At 41.9% G+C, this 19,179-nt stretch overlaps 5 protein-coding genes across 5 annotated transcripts; 3 read left to right on the forward strand and 2 right to left on the reverse strand.

The window, feature by feature from the left end:
* The first annotated feature begins 1,149 nt into the window (after positions 1-1,149).
* On the forward strand, positions 1,150-3,761 carry LOC138123172 (zinc finger and BTB domain-containing protein 24-like). The gene is made up of 3 exons (XM_069037742.1): positions 1,150-1,785; positions 2,199-3,172; positions 3,228-3,761. The coding sequence occupies exons 2-3, from the start codon at positions 2,204-2,206 to the stop codon at positions 3,627-3,629; spliced, it is 1,371 nt and encodes a 456-aa protein (XP_068893843.1). The 5' UTR covers positions 1,150-1,785; positions 2,199-2,203; the 3' UTR covers positions 3,630-3,761.
* Positions 3,762-7,088: 3,327 nt separating this feature from the next.
* On the forward strand, positions 7,089-8,886 carry LOC138123170 (myrosinase 1-like). Its single transcript, XM_069037737.1, has 4 exons — positions 7,089-7,215; positions 7,265-8,042; positions 8,092-8,630; positions 8,681-8,886. Exons 1-4 carry the CDS (start codon positions 7,184-7,186, stop codon positions 8,835-8,837), a joined length of 1,506 nt encoding a protein of 501 aa, XP_068893838.1. The 5' UTR covers positions 7,089-7,183; the 3' UTR covers positions 8,838-8,886.
* A 2,131-nt stretch (positions 8,887-11,017) lies between these two features.
* Positions 11,018-12,854, forward strand: LOC138123169 (myrosinase 1-like). Its single transcript, XM_069037735.1, has 4 exons — positions 11,018-11,178; positions 11,228-12,005; positions 12,067-12,605; positions 12,656-12,854. Exons 1-4 carry the CDS (start codon positions 11,147-11,149, stop codon positions 12,810-12,812), a joined length of 1,506 nt encoding a protein of 501 aa, XP_068893836.1. The 5' UTR covers positions 11,018-11,146; the 3' UTR covers positions 12,813-12,854.
* Positions 12,855-13,835: 981 nt separating this feature from the next.
* On the reverse strand, positions 13,836-15,591 carry LOC138123168 (myrosinase 1-like). Its single transcript, XM_069037734.1, has 3 exons — positions 14,675-15,591; positions 14,090-14,628; positions 13,836-14,038 (listed from the first exon to the last, which is right to left on the reverse strand). The coding sequence occupies exons 1-3, from the start codon at positions 15,494-15,496 to the stop codon at positions 13,882-13,884; spliced, it is 1,518 nt and encodes a 505-aa protein (XP_068893835.1). The 5' UTR covers positions 15,497-15,591; the 3' UTR covers positions 13,836-13,881.
* A 1,236-nt stretch (positions 15,592-16,827) lies between these two features.
* On the reverse strand, positions 16,828-18,769 carry LOC138123154 (beta-hexosaminidase subunit beta-like). Its single transcript, XM_069037714.1, has 5 exons — positions 18,560-18,769; positions 18,295-18,514; positions 18,129-18,244; positions 17,872-18,077; positions 16,828-17,820 (listed from the first exon to the last, which is right to left on the reverse strand). Exons 1-5 carry the CDS (start codon positions 18,734-18,736, stop codon positions 16,911-16,913), a joined length of 1,629 nt encoding a protein of 542 aa, XP_068893815.1. The 5' UTR covers positions 18,737-18,769; the 3' UTR covers positions 16,828-16,910.
* Between the last annotated feature and the right edge of the window lie 410 nt (positions 18,770-19,179).

Consider the following 19,179-nt stretch of genomic DNA (forward strand, 5'->3'; position numbering starts at 1 on the left):
ATTAAACTGTCGTTTCAGTCGTACCAACTTATATCATCTCTAGTTACTACAGTAGACTATAGGGATATTTATTCTTTAACCAACAAGAGTGGTGTGTATTTAACACTCATCTCTATGGTGTACCATAGAAAATGTTAAGATCCTCTGCGAACAATAGTTTCGCGTAAGAAATAACAGTGCAAATTTATTTAACAAGAATAATGAAAGACCCGGGTTAAAACCTTGAAGAATTCTCGACGTAGAAGTAGTGCGATGCATAATCATGATATTTAGCGTATTGTTCTCTGTTTAACAAATAAGAATTAAAGGGAGGAACCAAGGTTTCAGAATAAACGGACGGAGGGAGTTGGTCAAACAATGATGCAAAAAAATATTATTATTATTATTATTATTATTGGTACCAGGTGTCAATGACCAATGAGTCTTTACAACAATTCAAAGCTTGTAAAATATCATCTTTGACAAGCGGCGAATTTTTGTAATGGTAGTTATGCAACCAAATTTACACGTAAAATAACGCAACCTTTTTGTGGGATATTTTGCACAATTTTCCCTTTCCAGCACACGTTTTAAAGCAAAAGCGTTAACACAAAACAATTCTGAATCTTGTAAACGGTGGAAATCTCACAACGAACGGTTTGATCTGTGACTGAATGAATTACATTGTCACGCAAGGGGTGTTTCCTCTTCGGTAGACACGAACGGAGCAAATCCACAGTTATAATTTATAATGATGATTGTTGAGGGTGCAAAGCTATTTAATAAGTAATAATAATCATGGTCAAGTGCATAGAAGCTTGTAATTTACATAATCAAACACTGTATATCTCGGTTGTTTAAATAAAAGGAATTTTCTTTAAGGATGTAAATATTTAATTTAATCAGTATTGTATACTTAAACGTGTTTGATTTTGAGTGAACCAGCTACCCAGAGTATTGCGCGTGCTAAAAAGCAACTTCTGTAGACTGCGTAAATTTCCTGTCCTTCAGAGTATTTTTCTAAATCTGAATTAATATCTTTAAATTAAATATGTATATACTTTGGGCACAGATATTGATTATAAAGTGAAACCAGCATGTGAAATGCAAAGAAAAAAGTAATCAACAATTAGCGAAATAAACGTATTGAGAACGAATAAGAAATAATAAGAAATTGGTGGAATAGCAAAGAGCAACTTTTAATTAATTTCTCGTGTAAACTGTCTCAGATTCGTTGTAAGTTTCTAAAAGTTGCGTTGTCTTCAATGTGTGGCTTTAAAAATAGCGAGTTGGCATTAAAAAAACTACCCCTGACGTCAGCACGCTGCCACGTTTGAAATTGGAATTGATTTGACATTTGCAAGTGGACCACTCTCACAATCGAACATTTAATAATTTTTTCTCGGGCACAACAGCTCCCGCCAAAACCTCCCCGTTCAGTTTTGCACCCCGTCCCCGTCCCCACCCGGACCCCAACAAAATCCCTGTTACCCCACCTCGTCGTCGTAGTCGTCGGCGTGAGCCCTTCGTTTTGTTATTGTTAGACGAAATAGCGCCGCGTACGGCTCTAAGTAGACGAAACAATACAATTTTGAGGTAGTAAATCAATAAAATGGAGTGCGCGACTAGAGCGATGTCAGGTCGATAGGATAAATGGCTGTCCAGGATTGGCTGGATGAAATCAATAGAGGTAGACCGATTTTATCGATTTTTATGCCGGCATCTGCAACTGGCCAAATTCACTTTTGTACGAGTGGTGCAGCAGCCTACGGTGATGCGTTCGTGTTGAAGCCGTCGCACCAGAAGGTAAAGCGTTTCTGTGTTGTCCCCGCGTTTTTCAAGCTGACCAGGACGACGGCGTCGCGGTGCACGCCGCCACACGCTTCATTCAAATAAACGGCGACGCTGCAGCTTTTTTGCATCGAAGTGTGGGGTGCACCGAGCGAGCCGGTCCGTCCTAGCTTCTTGTTTACGTTCTGCATTAGCTCTAATCAATATTTTGCCGTAAAAATGATCCTGCACGACGGCGGGGACTGATAAAAATGATAATTAGGTACGTGGCGGCTTCGTAGTTGGCAACAGGTATTCCACATTCATTCTGAAGAACTGGTTTTGTTTTAATTTCGTTGTGACACCCCCAAAGAGTAAAATAACGAATTGCGTAGTGCTTTTGGTTGCCTATCTGTCAGGCGTTTTTATATTATCGTTCTTGTTGGCAGCCGCCATGGACCAGATAGCCGAGAACTACCAGCTCAAGTGGCACTCCTTCGGCACCTACCTCCATTCGTGCATCGCCACCTCCCTCCAGAACGAGTCCTTCGCGGACGTAGCTCTCGTCACCATCGACGGTCGCCAGATCATGGCCCACCGGTTCGTCTTGTCCGCCTGCAGCCAGTACCTCCACCAGATCCTCAAGTTGCAGCCCCGGGTGACCACGGCTTTGCCCCTCATGATCATTTTGCCCCCCGAGATCAACTACCGCACCATGAAGACGCTGATCCAGTACATGTACAGCGGAGAGGCCACCGTCTCCAAGGACATCCTGGAGCCGGTCCTGCGCGGCGGCGACATCCTCAAGGTGAAAGGGCTGTGGCGCCCCAAAGAGGACGAGAACAACGACAACCGCCTGGTGAAAGTGTCGCACAAGAACGACAAGTCGAAACAAGCGGCCAAACCCGACCAGAAGGAGAGTCCGGAGGCGGCGAACTCGCCGCCCAAAGTGCTCAACTACACCATCAACGTGATGAAGACGTACGAGGGGAAGAGCGACGGGAAGGACAAACAGGTGAAACCCGCGGAGGAGAAGAAAAAGCCGAAGAACAATCAGAACTCGGTGATCAAGAGCACCGAGGAGGAGAAGCGAGCGCAGAAGAACGACTCGGAGGAGTCGGAGAAAGCGGAGCAAAGCAACGACTCGCTGCAGTTTCTCGTGATCAAAGAGGAGCCGATCGAGTGGAGCGAGGTGAACGACGCAGAGATGGAGCTGGTGGACGAGAAGGAAGTGTTCAGCACGGAGATGACGATCAAGCCGGAGATCTACATGGAGGACGGGGAGGAGCAGGGGTTGTACTCGCCGCTGACGTGCGAGCTCTGCACCGAGACTTTTACGCTTCCAGCAGAATGGGTGAGGCACGTGCAGACGCACACGGACATGTTGCCGGCGAAGAGGCAGAGGCGGGGCAAGAGCTCGCAGGTGAGGCCGTTCCGTGACCACAAACCGAGAGGAATTCACAGTTTTTCTTTTGCAGGACGACGAAACCGACGCACCTTTCCCCCAGCTGCACTGCGACCTGTGTCAGAAGTACTTCCCCACGCCCGCCGAATGGGTCCACCACATCCAGAACACCCACACCGAGTTCGAGCTGCACCTGTCGAACAAGACGGCTCCCGGTAAAGTGATCAAAACGCCAAGGTCGTTCGGACCGGCACAGAACTCTTGCACCATTTGTTCGAAGAAGTTCCCCTCTCATGCTTCCTTGCTGATCCACAAGCGCACCCACACGGGGGAAAAACCGTACATGTGCGAGCTGTGCTACAAAGGCTTCAACGTCAAGAGCAATCTGTTGAGGCACCTGAGGACTGTCCACGACAAGATCATCAACCCCACCGAGGTGGATGACGGCGTCAGGGAGGAGACGACGGGGGACTGAGTTCCGATGCATTTCATGTGTACATAAACCGTTCTATACTATATTCTTAATAAAATTAACCGATTAAAGGGGTCGTGGTTTCAGGACGATTTCTCAGTAAGCCAGAATAAATTACGAGAATTATTTACTTAATCTTTTTTTTATTTTGGAACCCTCACATTTATCTCTTCACATAGTATTTGGATGATGCGATCAATCGATATGCCTCGTCATAATTACGTTATTGTAAATAACACGATTTCTTAGTTCTCGTCGTTTCAAGATCACTGAAGTTGCAAATTGAACTTTTTGTTAAACAAACAACATTTTAAAACCTTCCAAAACAAGTTACTACGAAACCCACGTCAAACCAGCCCTGCACTCGAAGTTATCTATCAAACTCCAAGATGTGTATCCTTCATCGTGGATAGCTTTCAGAACTGTGTTCTTATCTTATACTCCAAAGCACGTCTCGATACCCTTCGACACCCGTTCCAGATGCTCTCACCTTTACCGTCTTCGTTCCACGTGCTTTCTGCTTGATGCGCGGCGTTATCGCCGGTGAAGTGGTGAAGATGAACTCGTCAGAGAAATAATCCTTTCAAGAGCGAACACAAAATTACGCAAATGCTGCATCAAAGACAAAAACTGCAAAAAATTCATTGTTTATGTCTCTTATGCAACTGCATTTTACATGCACTAAAGCAATGTAAGACGTGACTGTGACAAAGATAAGGATATGACTATAAGAGAGCCTGGGTTACTTTTAATTTTGAAAAGCTAATAGCTATTTTCAATACAAGTGAGCAAAGTAGTATAGGTACTCCCCACTCTGACAGATTCAAGAGATTGTACGTTTTTTGACAGACGACAGACCCAGAGAGTAGTGTGGCGGGAATTAATCTGCAGGGATACAACGGTTTTCTGCATAACGTGAAACAATAGGGTATTTCACGGCGCAGGTTTAGAACACGCATGCGCCATTTTTCATTCAACTCCTGTCAGACGCATGTCAGCTTGTGACCTAACCTCACAATATTAACAATAAAAATAATGATAAAAAAGTCTTCAAAACTGTTTAAAATGGGTAAAGTTAGAGCAAAGTATTACGGTGCAGTTAAACATTGTGTTTTTGGCGACTGTGTTAGTGACAATAGAATTGATACTTCATGAGTTGTACGAAAATAGGCGGAGTTTGCTACTGCGCATTCACTTAAAGAAATAGTCTATTCAGATGGAGAGTTTAGTATTTTTCACTGCTTTATGTTTTGGAACTAGAATTTAAAAACGTATAATCCATCACCGTACGGAGTATACATTTAATCACGAGTACGGAAGTGATTAAATACACGTTTGCTCATGCGTGTTGAATCTGATTTTTTTTCCATTATCATAAAAAAGAGTCGCAGAATCGAAATTTCGGGCGCATTTTTTTGTCACTTTTTGAATTTTGAGTTAATTACAATGAGTGTAATTAAATCATCGGTTTCACCTGCTGCCTACCCCTTATTATGCCGCAAATCACTATTTTTTAATGTAAATAAATCAAAATGACAAAAGCATGACAACAGTACAAAATGAGGTTATATTAACGTAAACTGTACATACCTATCATTATCTAGCTGCATCACTATTTTTCATAACTGTTAAAATCACTGAAACAATAACTTCTACAAAATTAACCCAACGGGGAACTCACGAATACAGTTTTTCAAAACAAAACGTGGATCAACAAAATTCGAAACAAAAGAGGTTATGTTGTTAGGCGTTGCGTGTTTATGATTGGTTTACTGATTTTAGTTTAATCAGTGATACCAACACACAATGCATTTAGCATGAATTTTCCCAGAAGTTTACCCCAACCAATTTAACGTTTTTTCGTCAATTGAAATGTAAATAACAGGTTACAAATTTAACTAAGTCAAAAATAAGACAAGATTTAGTCACTAATATTCAGAAAGTAAAGTTGACTCAAGTTGCAAAAAACCACTTGGCATTTGCAACAGCACTTTTATGGCATTAATCATTTGAAATTACTTTAAAACTGTACTTATATGGAAAATATCCAACCCAAACTATGATTTTCTGGTCCGTTTGTGCCTTTATTTGGTTCAAAAATATGAAAAAAATGCTGTTGCAAATGACAAGTGGTTTTTTGCAACTTGAGTCAACTTTACAGCGTGATCAACAATGACTGAGTCTGTTGGCAACGAAACAATTGAAAATTACTGGTGTTTTTTGTCTCGTAATTGGCACTGAACGGATTTTTTTTAACTTGAAACGACATTAAAAACATTTTTGGTTATGCCAGTTATGTTTATGTTATTACAAAAATGAACCTTTGATGGTAAATTTCAAATTTGCCAAATTTCATTGTTACCAACAGATTCAGTCATTCTTGATCACACCGAATTTTAAAAACAGATTAAAAAATTTTCAGTATAACATATTTGGCGACCTCTATCCACAAACCCTCAAAACATTCACTTTGCTCACTAGTGCGAAAATATTATTTCCTCACTAGTGATTCAATTGCCATCTTTGCTAACTATTTTCAGTGAGCAAAAACCACTAAAATTCAATAATCATGGAAGAAAATGTTTATTATCCCTGATGGGTTAATGCAGTACCACACTTTAATTTCTGCAATATCAATAGGTTTCAAACTGATTGAAACGTTAGATGGGAGAAGTACCACTCAACCGATTGTATCTTATTTTGTCAAACGATCAAATATCGTAGCATAAATAAAGAAATGTCTCTGAATTTTTTATTGGTACAAGCGTACGAAGGTAGTACCGCTTTGCAAAAATTGTCAAATTGAAATTGTGTTGAATGAAAACTTACATCAAGTGTACAAGCACTTTTACCTCTAAATTTAGTTAGACGAATTTTGAATAAAATCAGTTTTGTTTTGTTTTTATTCAAACACCAAGGAATTAACTGTATTATGAATTTATGAGTGTCCAAGAATCTTTTTTGTTCATTTTCAGTATTTCAACAATGTACGTTTTGCGCTCTCACTTTGAATTACTTTAATATTTGCATTTCTGTGATAAGTGCATGCGGTACCTACCACACTTTGCTTTGTCATTTATTCAAATGAGAGATTTCCATTTCGCAAAGCTCGTTCAAAAAATTAATTTGTCATTTATCTATCCATTAATTGCTAAAAATACACCTACTGTGTAAACACGTGGTGGTATTAGACCACTTAACGTCAGATCTGAGAAGTACCACTCGGGCGATAGCATTTTGTTTGTCATCGCAAATCTGATTTTGTCTCGTTTAGGAATAGTACTTGAAGTGTTTTGCCAATTCTGTGGAATAAATGAAAAAATTACAGGTTGGCCCAATCGTACCAAAGTCGTACCACTTCGAAAATATTGTCAAAATAAAATTGCACCGAGCAAAATAAAAGTAGAGTGGGAGTTGTATTGCGCAAGCAGTTGCACTCTACTTCTAAAATTATCACAAGGAAAGCTTCGTAATAATTCTGCGATAAATAAAAATTCAGATAATTCTGGTTATATAAATGGCTCCCATTTCTCGACAGTCGACAGTGGTGGTCAATCATGAAGGCAATTCTGTTGGTTATTTGTGCGAGGTAAGTTCCATCAAGTCTTCAGTCTGCGACTGGTACCACTGTGTTTTAGTACTATCACACTCGCTGACATCCCCGACTATAAATTCCCTGATGGTTTTTTGTTCGGCGCCGCCACCGCCTCCTACCAGGTAGAAGGAGGATGGAACGAAGACGGTAAAGGCGAGAATATCTGGGACCGAGGTCTTCACGATCATGCCGACTGGGTGGCTGACAACTCCAATGGAGACATAGCTTGTGACTCCTACCACAAATATAAAGAAGACGTCCAACTCCTAAAGGATCTAGGTGTGAATTATTACCGATTTTCCATCAGTTGGTCTAGGGTACTACCCACTGGAAAAGCCGACCAAGTCAATCAAGCCGGAATCGACTATTACAACAATTTGATAGACGAGCTGTTGGCCAACGGCATTGAGCCCTACGTTACCATGTTCCACTGGGACCTGCCGCAGCCCCTCCAAGACGAAGGTGGCTGGCCCGAGAGGAAACTCGCAGACTACTTCGTCGACTACGCCAGAGTGCTGTTTAAAAACTTTGGCGATCGAGTCAAGTACTGGATGACTGTCAACGAGATAACTCAAATTTGCGAAGGCGGCTACTCTGGAGGTACTTTCGCCCCTTTCATAACCAATCCGGGGGTCGGGGGCTACGAGTGCACCCACACCGTCCTCCTAGCGCACGGCAGGACCTACAGACTCTACGAGAGCGACTACAAAGCGGAACAAAATGGCCAAGTCGGAATCGCTATAGATTCGTCCTGGCACGAGCCCAACAACCCCGACAACGAATCCGACCAACAAGCCTCCGAAGTAGACATGCAGATGAACGTAAGTGTGAATCATCGTCTCAGTTGGTACTGACAGTGCTCCTGAGTAGTACGGCTGGTTCGTCAACCCCATCGTCTACGGCAACTATCCCGACGTGATGATCGAAAGAGTCAAGGCCAACAGTCTTGCCGAAGGCTTCCCCCAATCCCGCCTTCCCGAGTTCACCGCCGACGAACAAGAAATGATGAAAGGCACTTTTGACTTCTTGGGTCTCAACCACTACACTTCGGACAAGGTTTACTTCGCCGATGAAGGCGCCGGGGACCATCCGTCTCACTGGGCCGACACCGGTGTCATAGGTGTTATAGACCCGTCTTGGCCTGGTTCCGCTTCGGATTGGTTGAAAGAGGTACCGTGGGGTATCAACAGATTGCTAGTCTGGATCAAGAACCACTACGACAATCCTCCGGTTGTGATCACCGAGAACGGCTTCTCTGATTACGGACAACTAGACGACTACGACAGAGCCGACTATTACAAGAGGTACTTGTATGAGATTCTCAAGGCCATTAACGAAGAAGAGTGCAATGTTATCGGGTACACGGCGTGGAGTCTGATGGATAATTTCGAATGGATGGCGGGATACACGTGAGATTGCTCACAAAAACTTGTTCCGGATGATTCTTGTTTGGTTTCAGGCAAAGGTTTGGCATGCATTACGTCGATTTTGACGACCCTGACAGACCCAGGACTAGGAAGTTGTCCTCTTACGTTTACAATAACATTATCACAACTAGACACGTCGATTGGGACTACTACCCAGACTGGCCGCCAACTCAAGAAAATAAAAATTGAATTTAAACTACATTATTAAATTTTAAATAAAACAACCATTGGAAAAGTAGCTAGATGAACTCGTTCACAACACACTTTCGAAATAACTTTGAAATAAGGCGTCGAATTAACGCAGCCGAAAAATTAAACTAAAGACATAACTTTTTCTCTGCCGATAAGGTCCGGGTAAAAAAAGGATCACTAGAATAAAACCCAAAAAACCACCCAACAAACCCCACGGAGCTTATAAACTTTGGAATCTATTCGAACACTCCAAATTTCTGGGTTGATTTTACGTCACGTGCCGCCAGTTCTACCAACCTTGGGGTCACCCGGAAGTGGATCGATCTATCAGCACAAAGACGTAACAGAAAAATGAACCTATATATACAGCGTGATCAAAAAGGACTGTTTAAGTTGGCAGTATTGATTTATACTTTCAAATGGTATAACTGGAGTAACTTCCGGTTGTTGACGATTTCACACTGACATTAACAGTTCAAGTCTCAAGTTGTTTCTTTGTACCGTTAATTTTTATACATACATAACCTACAATTTTGTCGCTGTTGATTTCACGTAAAATATCTGTCAAAAGTCGGTTGCAGTATTGGAAACAGCCGAACAACACCCGGTATAACAATATTCAACCCTCAACGATTCAACTAGTTTTTAATGTTTGACAGCTGCTGCAATTAAATTACACAACTTAATTAGATTTTGTCTCGTTCTATATAAAAAAAAAATACATACCTACATAGATATGTATTATAAGATAAGCATTGACATTTTTGACATTTGACCACTTGACAGATTTTCACCAAAACGCAACTTTTTTACACTAGAGAATCCACCTATTCAACACAAGAAGGCAATGAGTGGGAAAAAGATAGAAGAAATAAAATTCCCAATGTTAAAATGAGACAGACGATTGCGCAGGAGTCGAAGTATTTGTGGTTATTTTAGATATCGTATTGTTTCAAAATCAAATTATTAACCCATTATGATTTTGCTTTCAATAATTTTATTTGTCACAACTGACAACTAAAACAATATCCACATTAATTTTGCAAATGTATTGTGGGTTGCATTTTCATTTCCGCCGCGCTTATTATCACTCGTGAAATAGCCTGCATAAGACGTGACTATAACAAAGATAAGGATATAAGATCCTGTCGAAAGGACCACAGAAAAAATTCTGATTTTCTTTTAATTTTAAATAGCTAATGACTTTTTTTTGTTGATTTTTGGAAAACCGAAAAAATACATCTTTCAAATAGTTTGTTCTTTCAGTTTGAATTACTTTTAGATTTGTATGTCTGTTTCGTCTTTCTATGGTTACTATTAAAATATTTATTTATTTATTATAGTAGGTAAGTCCGCTTTACTCAACTCAATTTAAGTTAAATTTGTTAATAAGACTTGTCCTACTTTTTTCTGTTCGCGACTGTATGTTATAATGAGTGTCTCAGAATCTTCTTTTTTATTTTCAACAAACTTTTCAAAAATGTACGTTTTGCCCTTTCACTTTGAATTACTTTACTTTAATGTTTGCATTTCTATAATAAGTGCATACAGTACAGTTGGTTGCAAAAAAGCGGGAACTGTCAGAATAAAATTGACACCTTTTTACAATGTTTCCATAGTGTAAAACCTTCTTACGAAAGATATGTTAGAATTAACGTCAAAATTCAATGACATTTGTAAAAATTATTTGATAGGTATTTTCACGTAGACAAATGGACAAAACCAAACTTACATTAGGAAAATTTTCGTTTCTCAATTTTTTTGCAACCAACTGTACCACACTTTGTCTTATCACTTATTCAAATGAGAGTATTTATTTCGCAAAGCTCACACAAAAATGTAATTAGTCATTTCCGATCAAATTTGATACAACAGCTATTCAAGAAGTATTGGAAAAAATATACAGCGCAAAACAGGTGTCAAACCACTTTAAACGTCAGATTTGAGAAGTACCACTCAGGCGATAGTATTTTGTTTGTCTTGGCAAATCTGATTTTGTGTTGTTTCGGAATAGTACTTGACGTGTTTTGCTTGATTTAATCAAATACTGTGGAAAAAATTTAAAAAATTACTGGTTGGCGCAATCGTAGTAAGGTCGTACCACTTCGAAAATATTGTCAAAGTCAAATTGCACCGAGTAAAATAAAAATTATGGTGCGCGTTGTATTGCGCAAGCAACTGCACTTCTACTTCTGAAATAATCTCAACGAATACTTCGTAATAATTTCGCGATAAATAGAAATTCAGATAAGTCTGGTTATATAAATGGCTCCCATTTCTCGACACTCGACAGTGAGTGGTCAATCATGAAGGCAATTCTGTTGGTGATTTGCGCGAGGTAAGTCCAATCAAGTCTTCAGTCCGCGACTGGTACCACCGTGTTGTAGTACCATCACACTCGCGGATGTCCCTGACTATTATTTCCCTGATGGTTTCGTGTTCGGCGCCGCCACCGCCGCCTACCAGGTGGAAGGAGGATGGGACGAAGACGGTAAAGGTGAGAGTATCTGGGACCGCGGTACTCACGAGCATGCCGACTGGGTGGCTGATAACTCCAATGGAGACATAGCTTGTGACTCCTACCACAAATACAAAGAAGATGTGCAGATGTTGAAGACTCTAGGGGTGAATTTCTACCGATTTTCCATCGCTTGGTCTAGGGTACTACCGACTGGAAAAGCCGACGAAGTCAATCAAGCCGGAATCGACTATTACAACAATCTGATAGACGAGCTGTTGGCCAACGATATCGAGCCCTACGTTACCATGTTCCACTGGGACCTGCCGCAACCCCTCCAAGACGAGGGTGGCTGGCCCGACAGGAAACTCACAGACTACTTCGTCGACTACGCCAGAGTGTTGTTTGAAAACTTTGGCGATCGAGTCAAGTACTGGATGACTTTCAACGAGATAATGCAAATTTGCGAGGCTGGCTACTCTGGGGGTAGTTTCGCCCCTTACATAAGCAACCCGGGGGTCGGGGGCTACGAGTGCACCCACACCGTCCTCCTAGCCCACGGCAGGACCTACAGACTCTACGACAGCGACTTCAGAGCGGAACAAAATGGCCAAATCGGAATTGCTATAGATTCGTACTGGCACGAGCCCAACTACGCTGACCGAGAAACCGACCAAGAAGCCTCCGAAGTGGACATGCAGCTGAACGTAAGTCTACTAAATCATCGTCACGTTTGGTACTGATAATAGTGATAATGCCCCCGAGTAGTACGGCTGGTTCGTCAACCCCTTCATCAACGGCAACTACCCCGAAGTGATGATTGAAAGGGTCAAGGCCAACAGTCTTGCCGAAGGCTACCCCCAATCCCGCCTTCCCGAGTTCACCGCCGACGAACAAGAAATGATGAAAGGCACTTTCGATTTCTTGGGTCTCAACCACTACTCTTCGGACAAGGTTTACTTCGCCGAAGACGGCGCAGGAGACCATCCGTCTCACTGGGCCGACACCGGTGTCATAGGTTACCAAGACGCGTCTTGGCCTGGTTCCGCTTCGAGCTGGTTGAAAGTGGTACCGTGGGGTCTCAACAAATTGCTAGTCTGGATCAAGGACCACTACGACAATCCTCCGGTTTTGATCACCGAGAACGGCTTCTCTGATACTGGAGAACTAGACGACTACGACAGGGCCAACTATTACAAGCAGTACTTGTACGAGATTCTCAAGGCCATTAACGAAGAAGAGTGTAATGTTATCGGGTACACGGCGTGGAGTCTGATGGATAATTTCGAATGGATGGCGGGATACACGTGAGATTGCTCACAAAAACTTGTTCCGGATGATTCTTGTTTGGTTTCAGGCAAAGGTTTGGCATGCATTATGTCGATTTTGACGACCCTGACAGACCCAGGACTAGGAAGTTGTCCTCTTACGTTTACAATAACATTATCACAACTAGACACGTCGATTGGGACTACTACCCAGACTGGCCGCCAACTCAAGAAAATAAAAATTGAATTTAAAATCTTCCATTTTTAATAAAGCAAGCATTTAAATAGGATTCTTTATTTTGTTTTTAATCCCGTCATTTTTAAAAAAATCGCCATCTGCGAGAGTTACACCAACAAAATGGTGGAGACGAAGACAAAGATGATTATACACGTCCACAACACACTTTTGAAATAACGCGTCGAATTAACGCATCCAAAAAATTAAACAGAAAAGAGTTATTTTTTCTCGGCCGGTAAGATACGCGCAAAAAAGGGTCGCCATGGAGCCCGGAAGTGGCGCGATCTATCGGCACAAGGACGAAACAGTTTTTAATGTTTGAGAGCTGCTGCAATTATGTATATTACACGCTTCAATTAAGAATTAGGTTTTGTCGTGTTTTATATTAAAAATACTACAAAAATACAATAATACATGATTTCATTTGACATTTTTAACATTTTCCCTAAAACACGCCTTATATCGCATAATGTTGTAAAATTTACACTAGAAAGTGGAAGACATTTCTGTTAATCCTGTTTTTTTTTTCTAGAAAATTCCATTCTGACTATGAAAAGTAAAAAGTAAATACGTAAACAGTAGTCTTTTGGTACAGTTGGTTGCAAAAAAAACGGGAACTGTCAGAATAAAAGTGACATATCTTTTTCATAGTGTGAAACCTTCTTACGAGAAATAGGTTAGAATTATGGTCAAAATTCAATGACATTTTTAAAAATGATTCGATAGGTAGGTATTGTCAAGAAGACATTTAAAACCAAATTTACATTAGGAAAATTCTTTTCCCGTTTTTTTTTTTTGTAACCAACTGTATAATACAATTATACAAAAAAAATATAATCAGAAACATACGTTAGCCGCTGATTTATTTGCAAATTAATTTTAATCTGCTCCAACATTTGCATTTATTCAGATAAAAATATACAACTCGCATTAATTTATGGCATATTTAATAATGACAAGTATGACAGATATGACAGGTAAGGATACGACCAAGGATATTTAACCGAATGACGGGGCTATAATTACAACTATTTACTTGAGATTTTTTTTATTTCGCAACCCTCACATTTACCTTCTTCAGACGTTTGATTCAGTTGGTTGTGGCCAATCCGGATAATAATCCCAATCGACGTGTCTCGTCGTAATTATGTTGTTGTAAACATACGACGACAATTTCTTATTCCTCGTCCTTTCAGGATCCCAAAAATTGACATAATGCAAACCAAACTTTTGCCTAAACAAACAACTCCCTGAACCTCTTACCACACACCACGTCTCAACTCACGTGTAACCAGCCATCCACTCGAAGTTATCGATCAAACTCCACGCCGTGTACCCGATGACGTTGCATTCTTCTTCGTGGATAGCTCTGAGAACTTCATACAAGTAGTCTTTGAAGTAGTTGGCGCGGTCGTAGTCGTCCCATTGCCCATAATCGGAGAATCCATTTTCAGTGATCAAAACAGGAGGATTGTCGTAATGGTTTTTGATGTAAACTAGCAAGTTTCTTAGACCCCATGGTACCACTTTCAGCCAGTACGATGCAGAACCTGACCAGGATGGATCTTGGTAGCCTACGACTCCGGTGTCGGCCCAGTGGGAGGGACGGTCTCCTGCGCCCTCTTCGGCGAAATAAACCTTATCAGAGGTGTAGTGGTTCAACCCGAGGAACTCAAACGTGCCCTTTAACATTTCTTGTTCGTCGGGGGTGAATTCTGGAAGGCGCGACGCAGAGAATCCTTCGGCAAGACTGTTGGTTTTGACTCTTTCGATCATGACGTCGGGGTAATTTCCATTGACGATGGGATTGACGAACCAGCCGTACTAGATCAGATCGTTAGTGCCAACTAAGAGGGTTATTCTTACTTACGTTCATCTCCATGTCTACTTCTGAGGCTTGCTGGTCGGTTTCTCGGTCGGGGAAGTTGGGCTCGTGCCAAGAAGTGTCAATCGCGATTCCGATCTGTCCGTTTTGCTGCGCTTTGAAATCTGTCTCGTACATTCTGTAGGTCCTGCCGTGCGCCAGGAGAATGGTGTGGGTGCACTCGTACCCTCCGATTCCTGGATTGACCACGTACGGCGCAAAAGCTCCATCGGAATACCCAGCTTCACAAATCTGCACGATCTCGTTGAAGGTCATCCAGTGTTTCACTCGATCGCCGAAGTTTTCAAACAAGACTCTGGCGTAGTCGACGAAGTAGTCTGCGAGTTTCCTCTCGGGCCAGCCACCTTCGTCTTGCAGCGCTTGGGGCAGGTCCCAGTGGTACATGGTAGCGTAGGGTTGGATGCCGTTGGCCAACAACTCGTCAATCAGATTGTTGTAGTAGTCGATCCCGGCTTGATTGATTTGGTCTATTTTTCCAGTCGGCAGTACCCTAGACCAAGAGATCGAAAAGCGGTAAAAATCCACACCTAGATCCTTCAGGAGTTGGACGTCTTCTTTGTATTTGTGGTAGGAGTCACAAGCAATGTCTCCGTTGGAGTTGTCAGCCACCCAATCGGGGTGTTCGTGAGTACCTCGGTCCCAGATGCTCTCACCTTTACCATCTTCGTTCCACGCTCCTTCCACCTGATAGGCGGCAGTGGCAGCGCCAAAGATGAAGTCGTCGGGGAAGTAGTAGTCCGGAGGGGGGTCAGCTAGGACTAAAACACAGAGATTTTGCGCCAGAAGCAAAAACTGCAAAATATTCATTGTTGGTTGGATGAGGTGTTTTGCTTGAGGATGTTTTTATACCTACTATCTATCCGACATATGGATAAGAATACATATAAGAGACTCTCGAGAATGTCAAATTTATCGCAGAAAAATATCTGGTTTATTTTTTATTCTGAACAGTTAAGAATATTGTTTGGTTATTTTTGTTTTCACTGATTTTTGTAGCAGTAAATGCAATATCACTTTATCAAATGACAGACATCTTCTAAATATACTTTTAAAATTTAATTAGTCATTTCCGATCAAAAATGAAGAGGTTTCAAACTATTCAAAGAGTCAGATTTGAGGAGAAGTACCACTCAAGCGATATTATTATTTTGTTTTGTTAAACGATAAAATGCGTAGGTACCATAAATATAAGAAAAATATATCTGAATTTTTGATTGGTGCAACTGTACCGAACTCCAACTGCCTTGAAAATGTCTTGCATAAAATGAAACTCTACTTTAGGTGTGATTTTTTTGTGTAAGCAAGCAATTCCGCTTTTATCTGTTGTTGCATTTTCTCGAAATTGACAATGTAAAGTCCGTTTTTTATTATAATCAATTGTCAATGTCAAAATACAGAAAAAGACCAAACTGTATATTAAAAATCATTGACGTTTGGTCCAGTTTTATCTCAATTTCACGGTTTCACTCTAGATTTCCCCTAGATCATTATTGAGGTTATGTTGCATATGTTTGTGAGTTTGAGACAAGTGTTTAATTCAAATTTATTGTTTTCAACTGTCATAAATTCTCATTTTTCTTCTTTGTAAACTGCCTCCTAACTGCTCTAAAGCAAAAAATAGTAGATAACCAACCGTTGCCCTAGACAACACATTCAAAGTGACATTTCTTGAAAAATTTGTCAAAACTGTCAAAAGCAAATGCGAAATCATTTTTAATAGATTTGGAAGCTTTGGCGACGTCGTTTCAAACAATAAAATTTTGTAGGCAACTCGTTTCTGTGCAAATTCGGCTTTTCTAAAGACCCTCGAGGCCTTAAAATCCTCGCTACGCTCGTATTTCAATCTGGCCTCTTGAGCAATTAGAAAAGCCCAATTTACACAGAACCTCGTTGCATAAATAACTATTAAATTATCAAATATGACAATCGGTGACAATTTCAAAGGTCAATGATCCAAACGTGATTTATAAAATTCACTATTTCGAATTTTCTGCCAACCTGACAAAACTTTGACAATTGATTATAAAAAAAACGGACTTTACATTTGCGCTCGCAACACACAAGATTTTTTCTACAATCGCAACTATGACTACTACTAGAATCATAATAGAATCGTGTTTTTCGTTTAAAAACGGGCCTTTACTCCAAAACTGTCACTTTATTTTAACATTTATAATGCATACAAATTGACAGTAACGACCTTGAAGCCACGAATGACTGTTTAGAAGCAAACGCTGGGGGCTGTAGGCGGCTGCGCCCCTATACCCCGCCTGTTCATCCTGCAGGTCTGCTCCTGCAACCTCTCAGCGACGGGCAACTGGTCCCTCAATTCGGTCCTGATAGGTTGAGCCTCGGACCATAACTTCTCCGCTGGGGCGCAAGCCCTGGGCCAGGTCCTCGACTCGAGATTGTACTCGTTCACCACTTCCGCCCACATACACGCCTCACCCCCCAGCACCAGCTTTTTCTGTTCGTCGTCTCCGGGAAAGTCGAGCAGGTCCACGTTGTAGAATCTCGCCCAGTCACCCCCAGGTGATTGCAAGTTCAGATACCAATAGGCCGACACTATCGCAGGGTGGCCCTCCGCGGTCACGTTGGCCAGAACTCCCTTCGGGTCGTCGCTCGTCCACACTTCTACTATCGTGCTTTTGGGCATCTCGACCCCGTTGGTGAAGACCTCCTCCCAGACCATGGGCGCCAACCCGAGAGAGGCGATGTGGTCGATCAGCCTCTGGAAGTAGTAGCTCTGCAGTGCTTGGTAGTCGCCCTCCATTCCTTGCTCCTTCATGAAGTCATTGATATCCGGGTTGCTCTTCCAGCAAGAGAAATCGACCTCGTCGCCTCCCAGATGGATGTACTCGTCTTTGAACACCTGTTTGATTTCTTCGAACAGTTTGAAGATGAAGGTGTAGGTGGAGTTTTTGGTGGGGTCGATGGGACCCCACTCCAGCATGGGCACGTCGTAGCAACGCGTCAGCAAGTCGGGATTGCCCAGACCCCACGCTAGAGTGTGTCCAGGGGTGTCGAATTCCGCCACAACTCTGATACCCCTCTTCCTGGCGTACTCTTGCACTTCTGCCACGAACGTCGGGTCGTAGACCATCAGGGAAGGGTGGAACGCACCCTTCTCGCTATAAACACTCAACAGAAGCAACTTTAAAGAAGGGACGAGCCACGTTTACCTCAACTCTGGAAAAGTGGTGCTCACGTAGGGGAAACTGTTCTCGTCGACGATGTGCCACCGAAAGACGTTGAACTTGTTGTAGGCCATGGCGTCCAAGAGTTTCAAGATCAGCTCCTTGGGTTGGTAATGTCTGGAGGTGTCCAACATCATGCCCCGATAAGGAAATCTCGGATAGTCGTGGATGGAAGTGGTCCTAACTCTGTGCTGCGTCAGCGTTAATCAAGACAAAACAGAACAGTATCGCGAAGGACTTACACAACTATAGTCGTCGGACAAATAGACGAGCTGGGAGAAAGTCTCGAGGCCCCGAAGCACCCCCCACACGCTACCAGAAGACAGTTTCTGCACATCCGAAGTGACGTTCAACACATCTGCAACCACACCCCGTCACTCTCGAACCATTTCTCTCTGATCTACGTACACTCTTCGTTCATATCGACCGTGGGGAATTCGTCGTCGTCGCAAGAACCCGTCAGCTCCACTTCCAGACTGCTCAAGAACCCCAGAAACTTCTGGTCGGAGCTCTCTTCACACGTCCGCACTTTGAAGTAGATCTGGTTGATGAGTCGATTGTTGAACAGAATTATGTTTCGGTACCGGTCCAGACCCTCCTTGAGGATGCTGCAAGTGTTTCCGGTCGACTGCGAGACTTCCGGTTATTCGCGAATCGCTCTTTCTCCGCTTACCTTGAACTGGAAGAAGGACGGCAGCAACGAGAAGTAGCTACCGTCGAGTTGGTCTTCGTGCTGGGGTTTGGGCCAGATTTGTCCTTGCGAGGCAGGGACTACAGGGCCAGGCTTGTATATGAAATCTGCACCGCAGGTGTTGCTAACCAGGAGAGCCAACAGGAGCACCTTCGACATGTTGGGGCGACGACTTCAATTATTTTTTTTAATCATCCGGCAAATATTTATATAAAATGATAAGGTGTAATTAAAGGATTAGTTTACTATAAATGGCCGTATTTAATTTTTTTATATAAACGAGCAGTGTTATTACGTTTTACTATCGCCGTCATTGCAAATTATAAACTGATCAAACGTTATTGAATATCTATTACACGATATTTATTATTTATTACCATCGTTTAACATATCGCGTGTTTTATTTAAATTCCGTTTAAATTTATTACAAAAATTGCGGTAATGTTAATACCAGTTCTGGCCACTGTGGGGTTAATCATTCAGAATCTTTTTCTAAATCCACAAAAATTGTGTCCATTCTCAAGTTATCATTTTTATCGTGAAACACTTTCACTAACTTATCAACATTGAACAAAAACAAAACAAAAATCAAACGAGTTTAA

The sequence above is a fragment of the Tenebrio molitor genome, chromosome 2, assembly GCF_963966145.1.
Source record: "Tenebrio molitor chromosome 2, icTenMoli1.1, whole genome shotgun sequence".
Taxonomy (NCBI): Eukaryota; Metazoa; Arthropoda; class Insecta; order Coleoptera; family Tenebrionidae; genus Tenebrio; species Tenebrio molitor.